Raw genomic sequence first — 17,899 nt, 5'->3', positions numbered from 1 at the left:
GGCAAATACATATTTTAAAGTAATTGCTTACTTCATATGTAAGGGAAGATTATATTTCATGACTGGCTTTTTTGATTTAGTGAAAACATAAAAGTAGCACAGAACCATGAACATAATAGAACTACATTTTTTCCTCACCATCAGTTTAACATGAATTCCTGCTCATATTCTATAGGTAACAATGTGTCTCCTATATGAAGTCTTTGCCTACTGTGTGCACTTCCTGTAATTAGTTGATTATCACAGCATGTTGTCATACACTGGCTTACACAAACACTATAATGACAATGACATAATGTGGCCTCCTTAAGCCGTGATCTACATGATAGTACTGTGCTTATGCAAAACCAAACAGCTGTATGATACGGTCACACAGGCCAGATAGATCTTCATATCTTAAGCTCCATAGCCCTGTTTTTTTTTTTTTTTTTTTTTTACCTGTCTCTCACCGTTCTCTAATTCTTTCACCCTGCAATCAGCTTTTCATCTGTAAATGCCATCTTCTTTCTGCCTAAACCCTTACTAGTCTGTCTCCTAAGCACACACACCTCCCAGGTAAACTGTAGTGTGTAACCAAAGGCTAGGAGAACACTTAATCCCTCAGCACCTGTTTGCCATACAACCATGAGCTTTGCAGTTAATTGGTTGTGTGCATTTGCTTTTATTCTGAGTTTTAGCCAGTATTTACAAACATGCATTCATATAAGGAGTAGGCATGTTAGTCAATTTGCAGATTCAATTTTTGTGTGTTTTTATGGGTTAGGAAAAATATATTTGAGTTGAAATCTGATGTATTTCCAGAATAGATGGCAGTCATGTGAACATGTGATGTCTCTATCCTTCATACTGAAGGAGAACAGAATGTTGGGATCAGTGGTCAAACTAAATAAAAATAAAATGTAGAATGTGTCTTGTTTATTCTTATTGTGTAAATTTGGGTAAAGGCTTATTATGAGGCTGACAAGAATAAAGATGCAAATCTGAGATGTTTAAGAGATCACCTAATGTAAAGCAGTACTAGATCTGCTAAAGTAGTGCTTTGCAAAATGTGGGCTTCAAGAGGTTTTTTTTTTATTTTTTACAATAACTACAAATCTGAAATTTTAAAAAATCACATTTTAAACTTTTGTACTGTAAGTTACTTGATTACATTTTTTTTTAGATTTTTGTCTGATAACAAAATGGTGTTAACCATTCTACTACGCTGCTTAAGTCCTAAATTTAAAAATTAATCGGTGTCTTTGAAGAGTCTGCTTTGCAACAAAGCATGTTTAAAGAGAAAAATATGAGAAAAGAAAATTTAAGTGACTCTGCAGATGCCTAATTAAAACAAAAGGACAAGGGTTCATTACTTGTACCTTGTGACCCCACAAAAAACTTTGAGTAATGTTGATGTATCTAAAAGCAAAGTGTTTGCATTGAAACTCCCTCTTTATGAAACAAAAATATAATAAATAAAAGATAAGAATCATGTTATGGTTGTATAAGGGTTTTTGGTGGGCCCCAGAAGATTTTCAGGTCTCAAATTGGGCCGCAGTGTACTGAAGTTTGGGAAAGGCTGTGATAATGGACAAATGAGCATTATTTATTTAGATAAAATAAAAAGGGAATGAAAGTGTTTTATAGAGCTTTATAGACCCAGCTTCTTGATTGGACAAAGAATTGCCATGCACAACCTCTTTCACATACTTGTAGAGAGGAAAAATGGACTAGCCAATATTTACAGGTAATCTCAACCACAGCAATAGTACTGTATGATTCAAAAGGATCCCTTTTACTTACAACTCCCTACTCTACTTAAAATATGGCAAAAAACAAAGATTGGTATTTGGACATTTTATTGGCATAAAATATATACAAGCAATATTAGTGGTAAAAATAGTGTAAAAACACATAAAAAATGATTTCCATTTCCATGCACGTAAAAGACATTTAGATGGGCAGCTGACCATAAACCAACTAGATAAACAATTAAATGTGCATCTTTCAGAGCATGGTAAGACATCACCTTTGGTTTTATATAAGAGGGGTGAAGGTAGAACAGCTATCCTCTCTTCTTGCTGGAGGGTGGGGCTGGGGAACTGTGTCTGAAGCGGGAAAAATTACAAGACCCTCGTTTTCCACAACAAGGAAAATGAAAGAAGATTTGTGATCTCTTTAGAACAGGAGAGGAAGACTAACAGCACAAACTCTTCACTTGTTTTTTGAATTGTTACTCATAGTTGCTTACAGATGTCCAACAGTCCTCCATCTTGTGTCCATTAAAGTGTTCAGTCAGTTCATATTCAGCAACTCCTCATGCACATACATGTCTCATGTGGAAGTTGACCACGTACTCTGCATTGGTGCGCTGTACAGAGATGGCAAAAGGTTCAAAAGGGTGGAAAGTAAAGGCAACCAGGCGGCGCACAGCATGATTTACTGGCCGTCCCAACAGGCCTGCCTGAATCTTAAACTTCAACAAGCCAGAGTCCCGAGCATAAAACCTTGTGGGGTGACAGAGAGAGACAGGAAATAGTTTAACTTAAGTTTTCATTCATTCCACTCTTTTGGTTACTGAATGCTCATCAATGTTTTTCTCTGAGACTGACTGGAAGAGTAAAGTTTCAGCTAATTAATGAAAAAAAAAAATCTAATATTGAATAAGCAAAACTGCAACTTTCATCAGTTAAAAAGTCAAATGTTGTTAGTGTAACTATAAAGTTGTAACAAATAATCAATGCTATAATAAGCCAATTTGTTATATTTACATAAATTACCATTAATAAGGTACCCATCCCAACTTCCAGTTCTAAAATGTAATTTGTTGACTGAATAACACAAATATGTGTAATGTGGAGATGACAGACATTTTCTTGGAAAATGACAAACAATAATTTGATTCTAGTACTACTGTGACAATAAAAAAAACATAGCCTACTAAAAATCCTTAACCCACGCTTTCAGCTTAATTAATAATCATGTATGTAATCTTAGTTACAATATGAACACTGACAATGTGATTCTGTTTTCTTCACTAGAAATACAGCTCATTCATGTTGACTAGAGGCTGTACCTGATGGGGTGGTCACCGCAGGTCTTTGGTCTCTCCATTACTGACACCCACTTGTCATCATAGCTGAAGAGGGAGAGATCGAGGTACGGACTGCTGCTATAAGACTGGGCACTTATAGGAAGCTGACCTAGAAGTCGCCGCACTGCCTCGGTATGCCCGCCATATTTGGCATTTACTATAGTGTCCTTGAATCTGAGGCACAGAAACAGAGCTGTATCAGGGCAATAAATATGTTCATCACTGAATTAGCAGTCTCTTTCAGGACTATAACCGTGGACGCCAGGCCTTCCGTAAAAAGTGCACTTTGATCTATAAATATTCAATGGTAAATGGACTTGAGCTTTTCTAGATGTCCGACTACTAAAGCGCTTTTACATACAGTCATGGACGAAAGTATTGGTACCCCTGGAATTTTTCCAGAAAATACACCATTTCTCCCAGAAATTGTTGCAATTACAAATGTTTTTGGTATACATGTGTTTATTGCCTATATGTGCAATGGAGCAACACAGAAAATCAGAAGAAAAAACACAAAATTGACATTATTTTACACAAAACTCAAAACATGGGCTGGACAAAATTATTGGCACCCACAACTAAATATTTGGTTGGACACCTTGGAAAATAATAACTGAAACCAATCACTTCCTATAACCATCAACAAGCTCCTTACACCTCTGAACTGGAATTTTGGACCACTCTTCTTTTGCAAACTGCTCCAGATCTCTCAGATTTGAAGGGTGCTACTTGCAACAGCAGTTTTAAGATCTCTCTATAGGTGTTCAATGGGATTTAGATCCAGACTCATTGCTGGCCACTTCAGAATTCTACAGCTTTGTCTCCAATCATTTCTTGGTGCTTTTTGAGGTATGATTGGGGTCATTGGCCTGCTGGAACACCCTTGACCTCTGATTCAGACCCAGCTTTCTGACACTAGGCCCTACATTGCGGCCCAAAGTTCTTTGATAGTCTCCAGATTTCATGATTCCTTGCACACAGTCAAAGCGCCCAGTGCCAGAGGCAACAAAATAACCCCAAAACATCCTTGAACCTCCACCATGTTTGACTGTAGGTACTTGTGTTCTTTTCTTTGTAGGTCTCATTCCATTTTCTGTAAACAGTAGAATGACGTGCTTTTCCAAAAAGCTCTACCATAGTCTCATCTGTCCACAAAATGTTCTCCCAGAAGGATTGAGGCTTACTCAGGTACATTTTTGCAAACTCCAGTCTGGTCTTTTTTGGTCTCTTTGTCAGCAGTGGGGTTCTCTTTGGTCTCCTGCCATAGCACTTAATCTCATTCAGATGACCACGTATGGTCTGAGCTGACACTTTTGCACCCTGAGTATGCAGGGCAGCCTGAATTTGTGTGGAAATTGACTGAGGATGTTTATCCACCATTCCAACTATCCTGCGTGGCATTCTTTTGTCAATTTTTCCGTCCACATCCATGGAGATTAGCCACAGTTCCATGGGTTATAAACTTCTTGATTATATTACGCACAGTGGACAAAGGAATCTCAAGATCTCTGAAGATGGTCTTGAAACCTTGAGATTGTTCATATTTTTCCACAATTTTGCTTCCTAAGTCCTCAGACAATTCTGGGCTCTTCTTTCTCTTCTCCATGCTTGGTTTGACACACACAAGCACAAAACACAAAGGTTGAGTCAACTTTTACACATTCTAACTGGCTTCAGGTGTGATTTCTAGATTGCCAGCACCCGTTACTGCCACAGGTGAGTTTGAATGAGCATCACATGCTTGAAATTAAATGATTTACCCACAGTTCTAAAAGGGTGCCAATAATTTTGTCCGGCCCATTTTTTGAGTTTTGTGTAAAATAATGTCAATTTTGTGTTTTTTCTTCTGATTTTCTGTGTTGCTCCAATGCACATAAAGGCAATAAACACATATATACCAAAACATTTGTAATTGCAACAATTTCTGGGAGAAATGGTGTATTTTCTGGAAAAATTCCAGGGGTGCCAATACTCTCGTCCATGACTATAACAGGTCACACCTACCCGTTCACTCCACATTTATACACTGATGGCAGACTTATCATTGTTTTATATCATTCACCATATTTGACTCCTTGTTCTCTTTGTTCTTAGTTACTTCACCTATTGCTCTCAATTGTTATTTTTAGTCATTGTCATCGTCATTAGTCTGCATGTTTATGTATGCCTTACTCTTAGCTTTCATGTATGTGGCTGCATGTCTATGGCTATGTTCACACTGCAGTTAAAACTGACCTGAATCTAACTTTTTTGCTCACATGTGGCTCGTATCTGATTTTTTATGGACAGCGTGAACAGTGCAAGTCACATTTAACCTTTTCAAATCAGATTCAGGACACTTTTGTAAGTAGTTCTAAATGAGCTACAAATCTGATCTTTTGGAAGTTGACTGCAGTGTGAACAGGCAAAACAACAAAAATCAGATTTGAGAAAAGATCAGAATTGAGCATTAAGGCCTGCAGCGTGAACGTAGCTCATGTCTGCCTTGCTGTTGCTTTTTTATGCATCATGTGTTTGTCCATTTATGTCTGCTGTGATTGTTAGTCTTTTATGTCCATTTTATTCGGTTGTATCTGTTGTGTCATATCTTTAAAATGTAAACTGCGACAAGGATTGCAAATTAGCCATGGCTGGAAGTCTTTTATACATTGCATCGTTTGCACTGTAACCAAATGCAGCAATGCTTATGTATTGTCCCTGAAAGATAAACAGATAAATAAATACACTGGCCATCATTATTGGCTAATCCAATTTGCAGGCATACACATTTACATGCCACCAGTGTAGCAGCGAGAGCAAATAAACTGAATAAATAGACAGAACCCATGCAATTGCGGGATGACCAACTCCACCATCTGAACCACAGTCATTCCTCTTGAATTAGACTAATGTGGTAACCAATCGAGTTTATACTCTGCATCCACAACTGCTAAGAGGTGTGATCATTTGCAAAACACTGAAAACAATAAGAAAACATATCCAATTTTTGATGTTATTTGTTTTTGGCAAATTGTATCTCCTTCTCAAATTTTATGCCAGTAACATGTAAAAAAACAGGACAGGGTCATGTTAACCACCCTGCTGAATCCCTTTTTTATTTAACAACACTCAGAAAGCATTTGAGAACTGATGAGATGAGTCTCTGTAATTTAAAGTGGAATGTTTAACCATTCTGGTGTAATGCAGGATTTCAGTTGTTCAGGGTCTTCTTTGTTGTGTTCATATTTTTCTTGTTGCATGGTTGAGTTTTAGCTTTCATTTTCAATTCAGCAATGAACTGTGGTCACAGACATTTACATTTTGATCAGTTCCTGGGTCCATGTAGTGATGTCCATCACAAAATCATGTCTGATATAATGCAGTGCCATCTGAGGGTCCAAAGAACAAAGCCTACCAATCAGGGGTGTCTCTGACTAAGGATTTTCATAGTCGAATCTGATTCGTCAGATTTTGCTTTTCGTCGACTAATAGTCGAATAGCGTTTCAGCTAGACTTTTTTGTCTCCGCTCAAAATGACCGGCAGTCCTCAAGAATTCCGGCCATTTAGAACGACTACCAGACATTTGCTTTAACATTATTTTGCTGCATAAACAGCAGCAAACTAGATAAATCTCTTATTTTTTTGTGTAAGTGGTTTACAGTATCAAAATGACAGCTGCACACTTTTCCTTACACACGCAGTCAGATACACAATATGCGCCCACGTTAAACTCATAAACAACAACAGTTGGCTTCACAGCAGCACCGTCAGCCTGTTAGCACTTTGGCCGCTATCATAACTTTGCAGCTTACAACAGCCAAATACCATCCTCCACCGACAACAATGAAGCATCCAAACACATCACAAAAGTGCTCTCTTAACTGGACACTACGTTAGAACTCTACATTTCAAATGAAAAATGAGTCGTACCATCAGTTGCTAACATCAGTCCTCATGATGATATAACTGTAACCTCTGCTAAAGCTGGAAATCCAACCATCCTGGTTTATTTGGACTAGTCCCGAAAAGACAAAAGCTCCACAGCAGATAGTCCAGTCCAGTCCTCCCCTTATTAACGGCTTATCCAAGACTACTGCTGCTACTGCTAATTAGCCAGGACATCCATGACATCAAGCATTGACAGCCAGCTATGTTGAAGAGAGACAGAGCTTTCGTTATAAGCTCCAAGCGGTCCATGTCGTTCTGCACGATGTGATTCTGTGTTGACTACAATCCAACTTTATCTGAGGATTGGTCATAGGCAGTTTATCGGAGTCCACTGCAACTCTGCTCGGCGTAGGCCTCTCTCTCTCTGCTGCTGCATTGGTGTTTACGATGCTCAGCTATACAGTTCCCTTTGTTTCAGCCTCATTACTCGCAGCGATGACACAAAATCCCTCCGTACAACTGATGATATTAAGCCTTTGGTTAACCAGAAAAAACCTCACTTAGATTAAAATTCTGCTTTACGAGAAAGCTCTGGTCAAACTTTCCCTGCATAGTCCCCAGCAATACGCACGCGCAGAGAGATAGATTTGCTTTGACGTCATCTCGCATACATAATTAGCCATGTGCTTGCCGTCCGAGGAGATAACCCCAGCACCGCAGGACAGTAGATGTAGTAAGATTAGGCAACTTTAAGTTTATATTAATGCATTCTCGCAACATATCTTCTAGGTTACACAAAATATAATATGCAAGTATTCAGTATTTACTTATCTGGTCATTTGCATGTTTTCTGCCGGACATTTTGATCGGTCATATTTTTTGTATAGTTTTGGGCACTACCAAAATGCCTGCTTTTCTCAAGATGGGTGGTTGCTGCATGAATATAACAGCTCAAATTATTAATTAGAGGCTTCAATGCCTGGACCTGGAAAAAACAAACAACTACATTGATTCCATGCCGCTTTTTGCAAATACAGCCATGTTAGATATAGCTGTGGGTTGGTGGTTTTAAATTTACCCCCCCGCCCAACTTTGTTCTGGTTTAAAAAAAACAAAAAACAAGATTGACTGGGCTTACATTACCTAATCATGTTGGTAAAAATCTGATATGCCCAGTTAACTCAAAACTGTGCTTCATCTTTTCCATCTTCCTAAATCCCCACCTTTTTTAGCTGGCCCTCCCTCATCAACTTGTTCCAAGATATTTGTAACCTTTACTGGCAGGTCAAACTACAAAATTCAATTATAGCTCCTTCAGCCACACTGACCATCCTAATAGGTGTCAATCTAGATTTTGTTCTACAGCTCCTTCCTTTTCTTCCAAGAGATTATTGCTGATCTGCCCTACTTGCAATTTGTTGAATTCTACTGTCGTATAACGGCATTTGTCTACAAACAAGGTTATTGTTTCATTTAGGAAACAGCTTTCAAGCAGCTTGTTTGCATTTTTTAACTAAAGTATATCTGCCAAAAAACTCTGATCTATTCAATCATCATATTTTGGAAGTAAAGAGGAAATTTTTCTTATCAGTACCTTCTTTGGACCTGCCGTGCATAGTTATTGGACGAAGCAGAGCAGGGAAACTGGACAGCCTGGCTGTGCAGTGTAGCATTCCTGAATAGGTCACAGAAATTCTCGAACAGCTCCAGAAGTTGGTCCGAAGTGTTTTCAAAGACAGCAAGCACCTCTGTAGAAACCATGTTGTATACGACAAAGAAAGATGGCTGTAGGAGAAGAGGAGGGGTGGGTTTGGAGACAAAAGACGCAAACTAAAGTATAAGACCATGAAACAAATGTGCTGTACATAAATCCATCAATATGTACGAGTGGTCAGTTCTCTTGTACTTGAGTCTTTAAAGTATATCAGTGTGTAGGTACAGAAATATTAATTTTCTTCTTGGATATGAATCCATATTTTTATTGGTAGCACAAAGGCAAGGTAGTCAAATAGGTTGTTTCCACCGAGTGGCCCGGCTCAGTACGGTGCGGAACGGCACACTTTTTTTTTTGTCGTTTCCATAGAGAAAGGGTCCCAAAAACTGACCTGTACCATCCTACTTTTCGGCACCCTTCCGTAGGGGTGCCAATCTTACCTAACTGTACCAAAAAGGTGAAGCTACACACACAACAATGAGGCTGCACGTCAGCGCGCGGCTCAGCTGCTCGCCTCCGGGCTTCAAACACGGAAGTATGCGCTGTGAGAAACGGGCGACAATGGGAGAAAACTGGACCAATATCTGCCTAAATGGGAAATATTTGGACTCGACGGAGATCCAAACTGTTTCCTAGTCTATGGATATTGGTATCTGGCCACAAATCAAGTTTCCTGAAATTTACCTGGATGATTTTCAGTACAACAAAGCAGTGCCCAAAGGCTCACATCAGCCTGATCCATCCACGAGGAATGAGAAACTAAATTAATGCAGAAGTTTTGTGAATACGAAGCCTTAGATCAGTTCATTCCCTTCTGTAACTAGTTATTAATCTACTTCTTACGTTGGATAACCAGTGAAAAAAATCGCTCTGTGGTTGTTGAATGGGCTCGTAAAACTTCAGGCTGCAGACTACTTTAAAACGACATCAGCGCCCCCCCGATTTCTGACTTAATCTAGCTTGATTTTAACACCAGCTGAACTTTCACTTTATTTTTAATGCGGCGAATTCTCACAGTACAGCTCTAAACTTTCATATTTTGTCGTATAAACTGTTCTAGACTAGATAGATTCACATATTAACGTAGCATTACGACTCAAACCGTCTCTGTACACGGATTCCATCAGCTTAGGATCTGTACTGACAGCGGTTAACGTAATAAAGATGTAGTTATTTTTTTAATAAAGCACTTTCAACTGAAATAAAGCTGCTTACTGCTTATTCCTGACTGATTTTTGTGACTCATCCTTTCTATAACTGCAGCTGGAACGGCTGACTCGCGCTGTCTGTGATTTCACATGCATGCTTTTACAGCCCTGCCCACCAAGTGAGAGCATGGGTGTCTGTGGAAACGCTAACTATTTTGTGGTTTAGTGTACCAAACCATACCAAACCGAACTGAATCAAACCAGACCCCCTGATGGAAACACGGCTAAAGAGCCAACACCGATGATAACAACATACATTTTAATTTGATCTATTTGTATTTTTGCCAGGATTGAATTCTTGGACTGAACAGAGACAGTAAGAGAATGGTGTTCTTGGAGACCTTGAAAGGGAATTCAACATCACTTTCACACATCTTCTGAAACAATACACAGGAGAGATGCATGGAAAAGCAAGAAAGATAGCACAGACAGGAATCTCAATGTATTATATACTGTATTTTCCTACCTGTGAGGGGTCAGTAACTCTGAGTGTGACCACATCTTCACTGGTATACTTAATGAAAAGGTGATGCTCATCCAACAGCTGCATCTTCCACATTCTCAACCTTCTCAGCTGATCAAAAAATTGGAAGAATCTAAGGACAAAACCAACAGCTGTGTAAATTCTACAGATACTTAATTTATCTAGCTTCATTTCAATACCATCAAACCATCAAGTTTAGCCCTAAATTAGTCTTTAGTTTGATGACAACAGTAGGGTGGGAAAATAGATTTACTGAATTTTATTCGTCAAAGTCATACATACATACAAAGTGTAAGTGCTGGATTGAGCAGTTGCTTATTGGTGATGCCTGGAGCAGGTGCAAAGTGAAGATGTCACATGTATGCAATCTTGCTATGTTGCCGTGTGTGTGTGTGTGTGTGTGTGTGTGTGTGGGTGTGGGTGTGTGGGTGTGTGTGTAGGTGTGTTTATGTTAATAAAGTAAATTATATCAAGGTGTTTGTTCCCAATGCTCCAAGAGTGAAAGTCGTGCGTTTTTCTGGGTATACAAGAATAGATTCAAGCAGACACACCTTGGACACAACACAGCATTAAGCCATTAATTTCTGGACATGCAGCGATCCATTGAAAAAAGGGGTTAATGGTAAGTGGACTGTACTTACAAAGTGCCTCTCCAGTCTTATGACCAGTTACAGTTAACATGTGAAATCTCTCCATTCACACACTGACACAAGGGACTGCTATTGTCTGCTATTGAGACTGATTAATAAGGTGCCTACTTATTTACAAATTCTAAGAAACAAGACTATGCCACCAGGAGCAATTTGGGGTTCAGTTTCATGCCCAAGGACACTTAAACATGTGGACTGTAGGAGATAGGGTGCATTCTTAAGAACAACAAATTTTCTTATTTCTTGGAACAAGAGAAAGGGAGTAAGAAATCAATCTGTTCTCAGAACTGTAATTTTTTTTTCTAAGAAACCATGCAACAGTTTAAGGGGGAACTGATTTCATTGCAAGGACATGTGGTCAGGATCTTTATAATTGTTAATTAGCATAAAACACAAAGCCCAGCTTTGTGTTTAATGCTGATGATGTTTTACAAAGACAGTGAAACAAAAAAATGTTTATCGTATTACTTTCTACTATGGAAGTAGTATTTGGCCATTAAAATTAAGTAGTCAATCATCAAATTTGGTGACAATGGAACTAATGAATACATCAGATCACCCTTCAACCCTTCATGCACTTTGTTGAGGAATTTGCTACAACAAACTTTAGAAGTCAAATCACTTGCTCAGCATTATTTGTGTGTTGATGGAATAAAAAGTGAACATAATAAAATGGGATTTTTGAAGCCTTAATATTTTGTAAGAAAAAGAATGTCTCACAGTATCTACAGAAGAGACATTACCTACAGTGATCAACTAAATCAACCTCTACTATAACTAAATCAAAGATTTTGTTATAGTAGAGGTTGTTTTGAACTTCCATTAGCTCAGATTACAACACAACCTTTTTGTGCTGGCCACAAACATCATTGGCCATCTTTATTTGCCTTTTGGGTCTGTTGGCTTTCCAAACTAAAACCTATTTCTTGGTAATGGAAAAAAAAACCTAAGAAGTTTATGGGTGTGCTCTGGTTGGGTCGTATACATAGTTGTAAAAATGTTGGTTATGTGACCCAATTTAACAATTTTAGTTACAATAAGCAAGGAGACATAGACTGGTGGGAAATAAACACCTACATTCCTGATTGAAAATTCAAGCCCTGAAGTAAATCAACACTTAAAAATAGTTATTTATAAATAGAAAATAAAAAGCCAAAAAATGTTGTGTACCTCCTCTTGGCAGTGGCACTGCCGTCCTGCTCAGCCCTTCTCCAGAGGTAGACCAGAAGCCTGTGCTTCAGGGAGTTGATGGTTTTGTCAGTGTACAGGCGAGGGAAGCCTGACTGACTCTCAGCCTGAGCTTCAGTGTAAACTGCTGAAAGAGTTAGCAGGTCGTCCTCATAACAAAACCGCCCAATAGTCCTCACATCTAGAAACGTTCCCTCTGCAGTGACCTTTCAAATGGATAGGAAAAAGACACTGTTTTAATCTTTTCCCACTTTTCCACCTAAAGTTATCTAGTCACAATAATCACCACATAATTATAGGTCATAGTGATTTTCTTTTTAAAAAATGACAAGGTTCTGCACTGTTACTACACCCCATTTCTTTTTTAAAAGCTAAACACATTAAATTTAGGTCACTGTTGTTTCACAATTAAATATTCAGCAGGTGTAGTAACAGAGTTTATATTTATGTTCAGCCATTTATTCTTTGTATTGTGGCATTTGTTGGCAACAAGTGAACTAAGTATGTGTTTGACATCAAAAATTGACAACCCATTTCACCACAACAGAAAACTCTGCTTTGCTGTACAAGAAAATCTGCTTGACCTTACCATCCATTTTAGATACCATAATAATGCCCTCCTGCTTAGAGTACTTTCATTGCTGGCACAGGTACTGACTCCGCACTGCTCTGATTTATCAACAAGTTGAACAGTTCACTGGTGTGCCATCAGTGGTACAACACACTTTTAAGTTAAAATTCTCAGATTCTTATAATATAAATGAAGATTTTAAGGTATAAGAGTCACCTGGAAAACATGAATGGTCTGCTGCTGCACTGATAACACAGCCAGGATGTTCCTGTACAGATAGAGGCCCTGGTTGTGGGACAGGATGATCTTGTCACACTTAAAAGACCTGGTGTCACAAAGCCTGCCGGTGTGGAGGTCGATGATGTGGAGGGAGTAATCTTCTAAAGGTGACCGGGGGTTGGGAGTAACAGACTCATTATTTCGATACACCTGGTGGGAGACAGAATAAGGAATAGGAGTAAATAATTTATGTGTTTCATTGATAGCAGGTTTTGTGGTGTCAGTACCTCAAAGAAGTAAGGCGGTGGCTCCTCTGGGACATACACAGCTGATCCAACAATGACATAGCGACAGTCATCTGTGAAAAGGCTGCACTCTCGGTTTAGATGTTCTCCATTTGAAGCCACATTAGTAACATGGAGCAAAGAGAAGAAGCGCTCAAAGAGGCGGCCTCTGATATTTAGTGAGCGCTGGTCATTGGCTGTTAGCAGAGTCTCTCCTTCTTGGCCTCTCAAAAGGTCCTGAGCAGCCTGGCAGCCTTGATATTCATATATCTTAAGAAGGAATATTAGGATTAGAGGACAATAAAGCAACAAACACTTATTTAAACAAATCTCCCTTCTCTCATTACCTCCAGAGATGTCTGATCAGAGGAGAAGGCAATGAAGCAGCGTCCATCTGGAGAGAACTTTCTCAGAAAGCAGGGGGGCTTTTCCACATTGACCACAGTGAAATTGGGGAAAAGGTTCTGATGGAAGCAACGTACTCTGTACCAATGAGCTCCAGGTCGCCCTGAACATACTCTTCGCCTCTCTAGGCGGTGGACCACATTTTGATTTTGGATTCGTCTTGGCTTCAACGTTTTGGTGTCGTCATCCATTGCTGGGTTTAAGAAATGGTCTAAAACACTGGGATGACTACATCACAAGTGGAGAGCTGTAAGGGGATAATCTGAGGGAAGAGAGAGTTAAAAGCAGATGTCAGTTCTAATATTAGAGAACATTTTTATTTTTAGCTTACAAGTTGACAAATCAATTACTTGATGTAAAGGTAATCCATTCCAATTGTGAGCAACAGATTCAACATCTTACAGACTTAATGCTGTAAAGTATAATAGTAAAACATATCTGCAGTATAAATAAAGCAATGACGTGCGAGTCTCTTTTCCTTGACACTTCAAAGTGTTGAGCTTTTTTGGCAGCTGAGACAAAGAATCTAACGATAAATATCTGACTTTGCAAGGAAACTCATGCTTATTAAAACACAATATTAAATCCAAATGATGAACAAACCATTTCCAAATAGGTTTTACTCATAAGTCTTGCTTATGTATGTAAAATAACCAGACCTCTACAAGAAAGAGCATGATAAAGCAATTTCAGTTTGTTCCTGCACTTTGGTAAAATGATGGATTGAGAAGAAATACAAGTCTGTCTAGACATCTGAGAGAAAATAAGAGGTAATGTTTTGATTTTAAGACCTTAGTCCGTGAATAAATCTTCAAGAATACTTCATCATACGTGTTTTAAAATACATATGCACACGTTAAATCAAAACCCCATAGAGCGGATAAATTCACTTAAAGCCAAATTGACAAAACAAGGCTTTCTGATCTCGGTTTGAATACGTCGATTGGCTGTTATGGTTGTGTGTGTTTAAAAAGCAAAGAAAAAACAGATAGGACAATAAATACCATAACGTGGTTGAGAGGACGGGGACTCTGGTTTAACGCCACTGAGAAGACTTCTGACGTGCGATATTAGCGCATCCAGACAGACAAGAAGGAGCAGTCACCGCTAACACTATCATTAAACATCCGACACAGTAAGCACGCACTCCCTTGATGCATTTGAGAGCTCGTCAGTGCCTTTAGGAGAAGCCTTACCGGTACTCCGAGATCAGCTGGATAGTTAGTGAAACGTTAGCAAGAGGTACTAAGTTTGGCTGACGAGCACGACAACTCACTGTTAACGCTAGCTACCGGCCGCTTACTTGTATTTTAGAAAGCGGAGAGGGGACAAAATCGTGCAGGTACATTTCAATAGAGTGTTTCAGTAACTAACATCATGTGTTACAACCTACAGCCGTATAAATACGTTGTTGAGTGAGGAATCTCAGAGAAGAAGCCGCTATGTTTGTGAGTCGTAGAGGAAACCGCAGAAGAAGAACCACAGAAGAAGACAGCCGACTGAAGAAGATCACCGCTTTTTAATCAGCGCCACTAAATCTCCAATAGGCGAAAGACGTCATTGCAGCTTGTGGTATTGTGTTAGGAGCTGTTGATGAAAAAGCTGCCAAAACGTTTGTAATGGCTCTTGGACTGTATTTGTGAGATAACTTTAACAGTGCTGCACATGAACAAGAAGCACACCTGCTGATTTTGAGGTGTCAATAGAGTTAGCAGGCGGGGAGGAAAAGTTATTTCACAAACTTTTAACATGGTCATAATTGTTTTCAGCTACGTATTTTGTCAGTAGGACAAAAAAAAATCCCACTATATCAACAGCCTACCTTTGTTTATTTAGTCTATCTAAATAGATTTGTTTTTAACAGGTAAAAAAGTTGACTAAAGGTGACTAGCTTTTTACTCCAAATTTAAAAAGACATATAAACTTAAAACAAATAGTGAGGCAATTTGTGTTTGGTACATTATTTCTTTGTTGTAACAGTGCTTCTTGGTAAAAAAAAAAAATCTTATACCATTGGAAAGACTGTTTATTACCCTTTTAAATGATGACCCATCTGTAAGGATCATGCATCCGTGGGATGAGCAGCAGAGCTGAGTATGTGGGTTGCGCCTATGAAAAATGTTGCCAAATCTTCTCTGCCAATGCCAAACAGCTGATTCTGCCATTGACTCTTGTTTGGTGAATTGGATTATTGGAGTTTGAAGAAACAAGACATATTGACAATTTAACAACTTACACAGCCACAACAGCCTGGCTCCTCCTCCTCATGCTGGTCACCAGCCTGGTCGCACACTGCTGTGGGATGGCATCCCATTCTTCAACCAGCATTTGTCACAAATTAGCCAACGTGGTTCTGTTGGTCACTCTGGCATGAACAGCACACCCAAGCTGATCCCACAAGTGTTCAGTGGGGTTGAGGTCAGGACTGCTGGCAGGACATTCCATCCTCTCCACTCCCAAATTCTGGAGATAGTCTCTGATAAACCCCGCTCTGTGCGGGCAAGTGTTGTCATCTTGGAGGATAGAGTTCTTGCTGACAGGGTGAAAAAACAGTATTCTTGGAGTGTTGTCTGCTTGGGATGCCCACTTCGCGGCCTGTCTCTGACATTCCCCGTTACATGGAACTTGGCCTTCAGTTTGGAGATGGTACTAGAGTTCACTCCAAACAATGCCGCAACTTGGTTTTGCGGAACACCAGCTTGAAATTGCCCAACCGACGGGCCCTATCCAGATCAGTCAAACGTGGCATGCTGATTCTTGAAGCAGACATCTACTGACCACTGTAGCAGGGCCCATGCTCACAGGTGCTGCCAATCAGGCACCTGATTGGCAGCACCTAGGGGTACCAGAAGCTCAAAACAAGAGTCAATAACAACAGCAAAATCAGCTGTTTGGCATTGGCAGAGAAGATTTGGCACATTTTTCATAGGCGCAATCCACATATTCAGCTCTGCTGCTCATCCCACAAATGCATGATCCTTACAAATGTGTCATCATTTAAAAGGGTAATAAACCGACTTTCCAGTGGAATAAGATGTATTACCAAGACGCATTGTTACAACAAAGAAATAATGTACCAAACACAAATTGCTTTACTTTTTGTTTTAAGTTTAGTTGGGTTTGATTTTATTTTTTCCCCGAGACATGTTCATACTGACTTAGAGAAGTATTATATAAAAAATAGAATGCCCATAGAACATTAGTCTTGGAAGACTGCTAATGGTTCTCTGTGCAATTATCCCTGACCAGAGAGTCTCCTTTAAATGTTGTAATTTTCCATAAAAGCACGTGTAGTGTGCAGAAAAGGCCAGTTTGAAAAAAAAGAACAAATTAATAGAGAAATGGGAAATTATCCACTTTGAAATCTAATGGCATTTTCTTTTTTCCAGCCAAGCTTGATGTAACTTGTGTGTCAAAATATGGTTGTGTGAGTCTTTGGGTAAACTTTGTGTACATAAGCACTGATGTGTCGGCAGAACTTGTATTTTTGTGTTGATTTAGTTACCCACAATGTGTGCATGAATGTGTTGTACACGCCTGAAAATGTGCAACAGCAATAACACAGAGAAGAATTTCTAAATAGAAACATTGCTGTACCCTATTCTTGCTTTTCTGTTGTTAAAATAATAACCAGTAAACTACACACTACACAGGACCCTTGCTTCAGCTTTTAGCCAAAAAACAAGGTGCTCATTTTAGATCATTTCTCTTCCTTGTATGCTTTTCACTTTCTAAGGGGGGCAGTGTCATCTCCTCTCTTTCTCCAGGTGAAAATAGCACAAAAAATGTTGCTCTTAGCTGCGTACCACTGGCTCTATCATCCTTCTCTAATAATGAGTTATTCAAAACCCTGAAATCGTTCCTCTCCAATCAACCATTTAATTAGTAAAAAGACAACCCGGGTGGGCAGTGACTTTCTACAACATCAAGTCATATGTACTAAAAATGTATGTACTAAAAATGCACACAAAAAGGATTAATGCTGTCTCTGGCACCCTGTCATAAGTTATGGGGTTGAGCAAAGTACAATGTCTTGAATTTCTGTCTTTATTTTAATGACACACAACAGAACATTTGGATTAAAGGACATTTGAAAGGAAAGCACAAAGCAAATTCATGGACTTGATAAAACTCCTATATAAAAAGCATTTAGAAAAGGTTATTCAATAAAAGCAATACATTATTTTACCATTTCTTCCTTCTGTTTATACTGAGATAGCTGGGTTTGGCATTTA

General features: G+C 39.0%; 1 protein-coding gene across 3 annotated transcripts; it reads right to left on the bottom strand.

Annotated features, from left to right (window-relative positions):
* Nucleotides 1-1,821: 1,821 nt before the first annotated feature.
* Nucleotides 1,822-15,151, bottom strand: det1 (DET1 partner of COP1 E3 ubiquitin ligase). 3 transcript variants are annotated; one of them, XM_041796329.1, is made up of 9 exons: nt 15,058-15,151; nt 13,607-13,926; nt 13,263-13,529; nt 12,973-13,185; nt 12,168-12,391; nt 10,330-10,459; nt 8,536-8,726; nt 3,056-3,247; nt 1,822-2,486 (listed from the first exon to the last, which is right to left on the bottom strand). In XM_041796329.1, exons 2-9 carry the CDS (start codon nt 13,853-13,855, stop codon nt 2,297-2,299), a joined length of 1,656 nt encoding a protein of 551 aa, XP_041652263.1. In that variant the 5' UTR covers nt 13,856-13,926; nt 15,058-15,151; the 3' UTR covers nt 1,822-2,296. The 3 variants fall into 3 exon arrangements, with proteins under 3 accessions (XP_041652263.1, XP_041652262.1, XP_041652264.1); XM_041796328.1 differs by having other exon boundaries at nt 14,669-15,148; XM_041796330.1 differs by having other exon boundaries at nt 14,861-15,148.
* Between the last annotated feature and the right edge of the window lie 2,748 nt (nt 15,152-17,899).

This window comes from Cheilinus undulatus, linkage group 9 (assembly GCF_018320785.1).
Source record: "Cheilinus undulatus linkage group 9, ASM1832078v1, whole genome shotgun sequence".
NCBI lineage: Eukaryota > Metazoa > Chordata > Actinopteri > Labriformes > Labridae > Cheilinus > Cheilinus undulatus.
The sequence above is the reverse complement of the archived record's forward strand: the minus strand, read 5'-3'. Positions and strand labels throughout refer to the sequence as shown.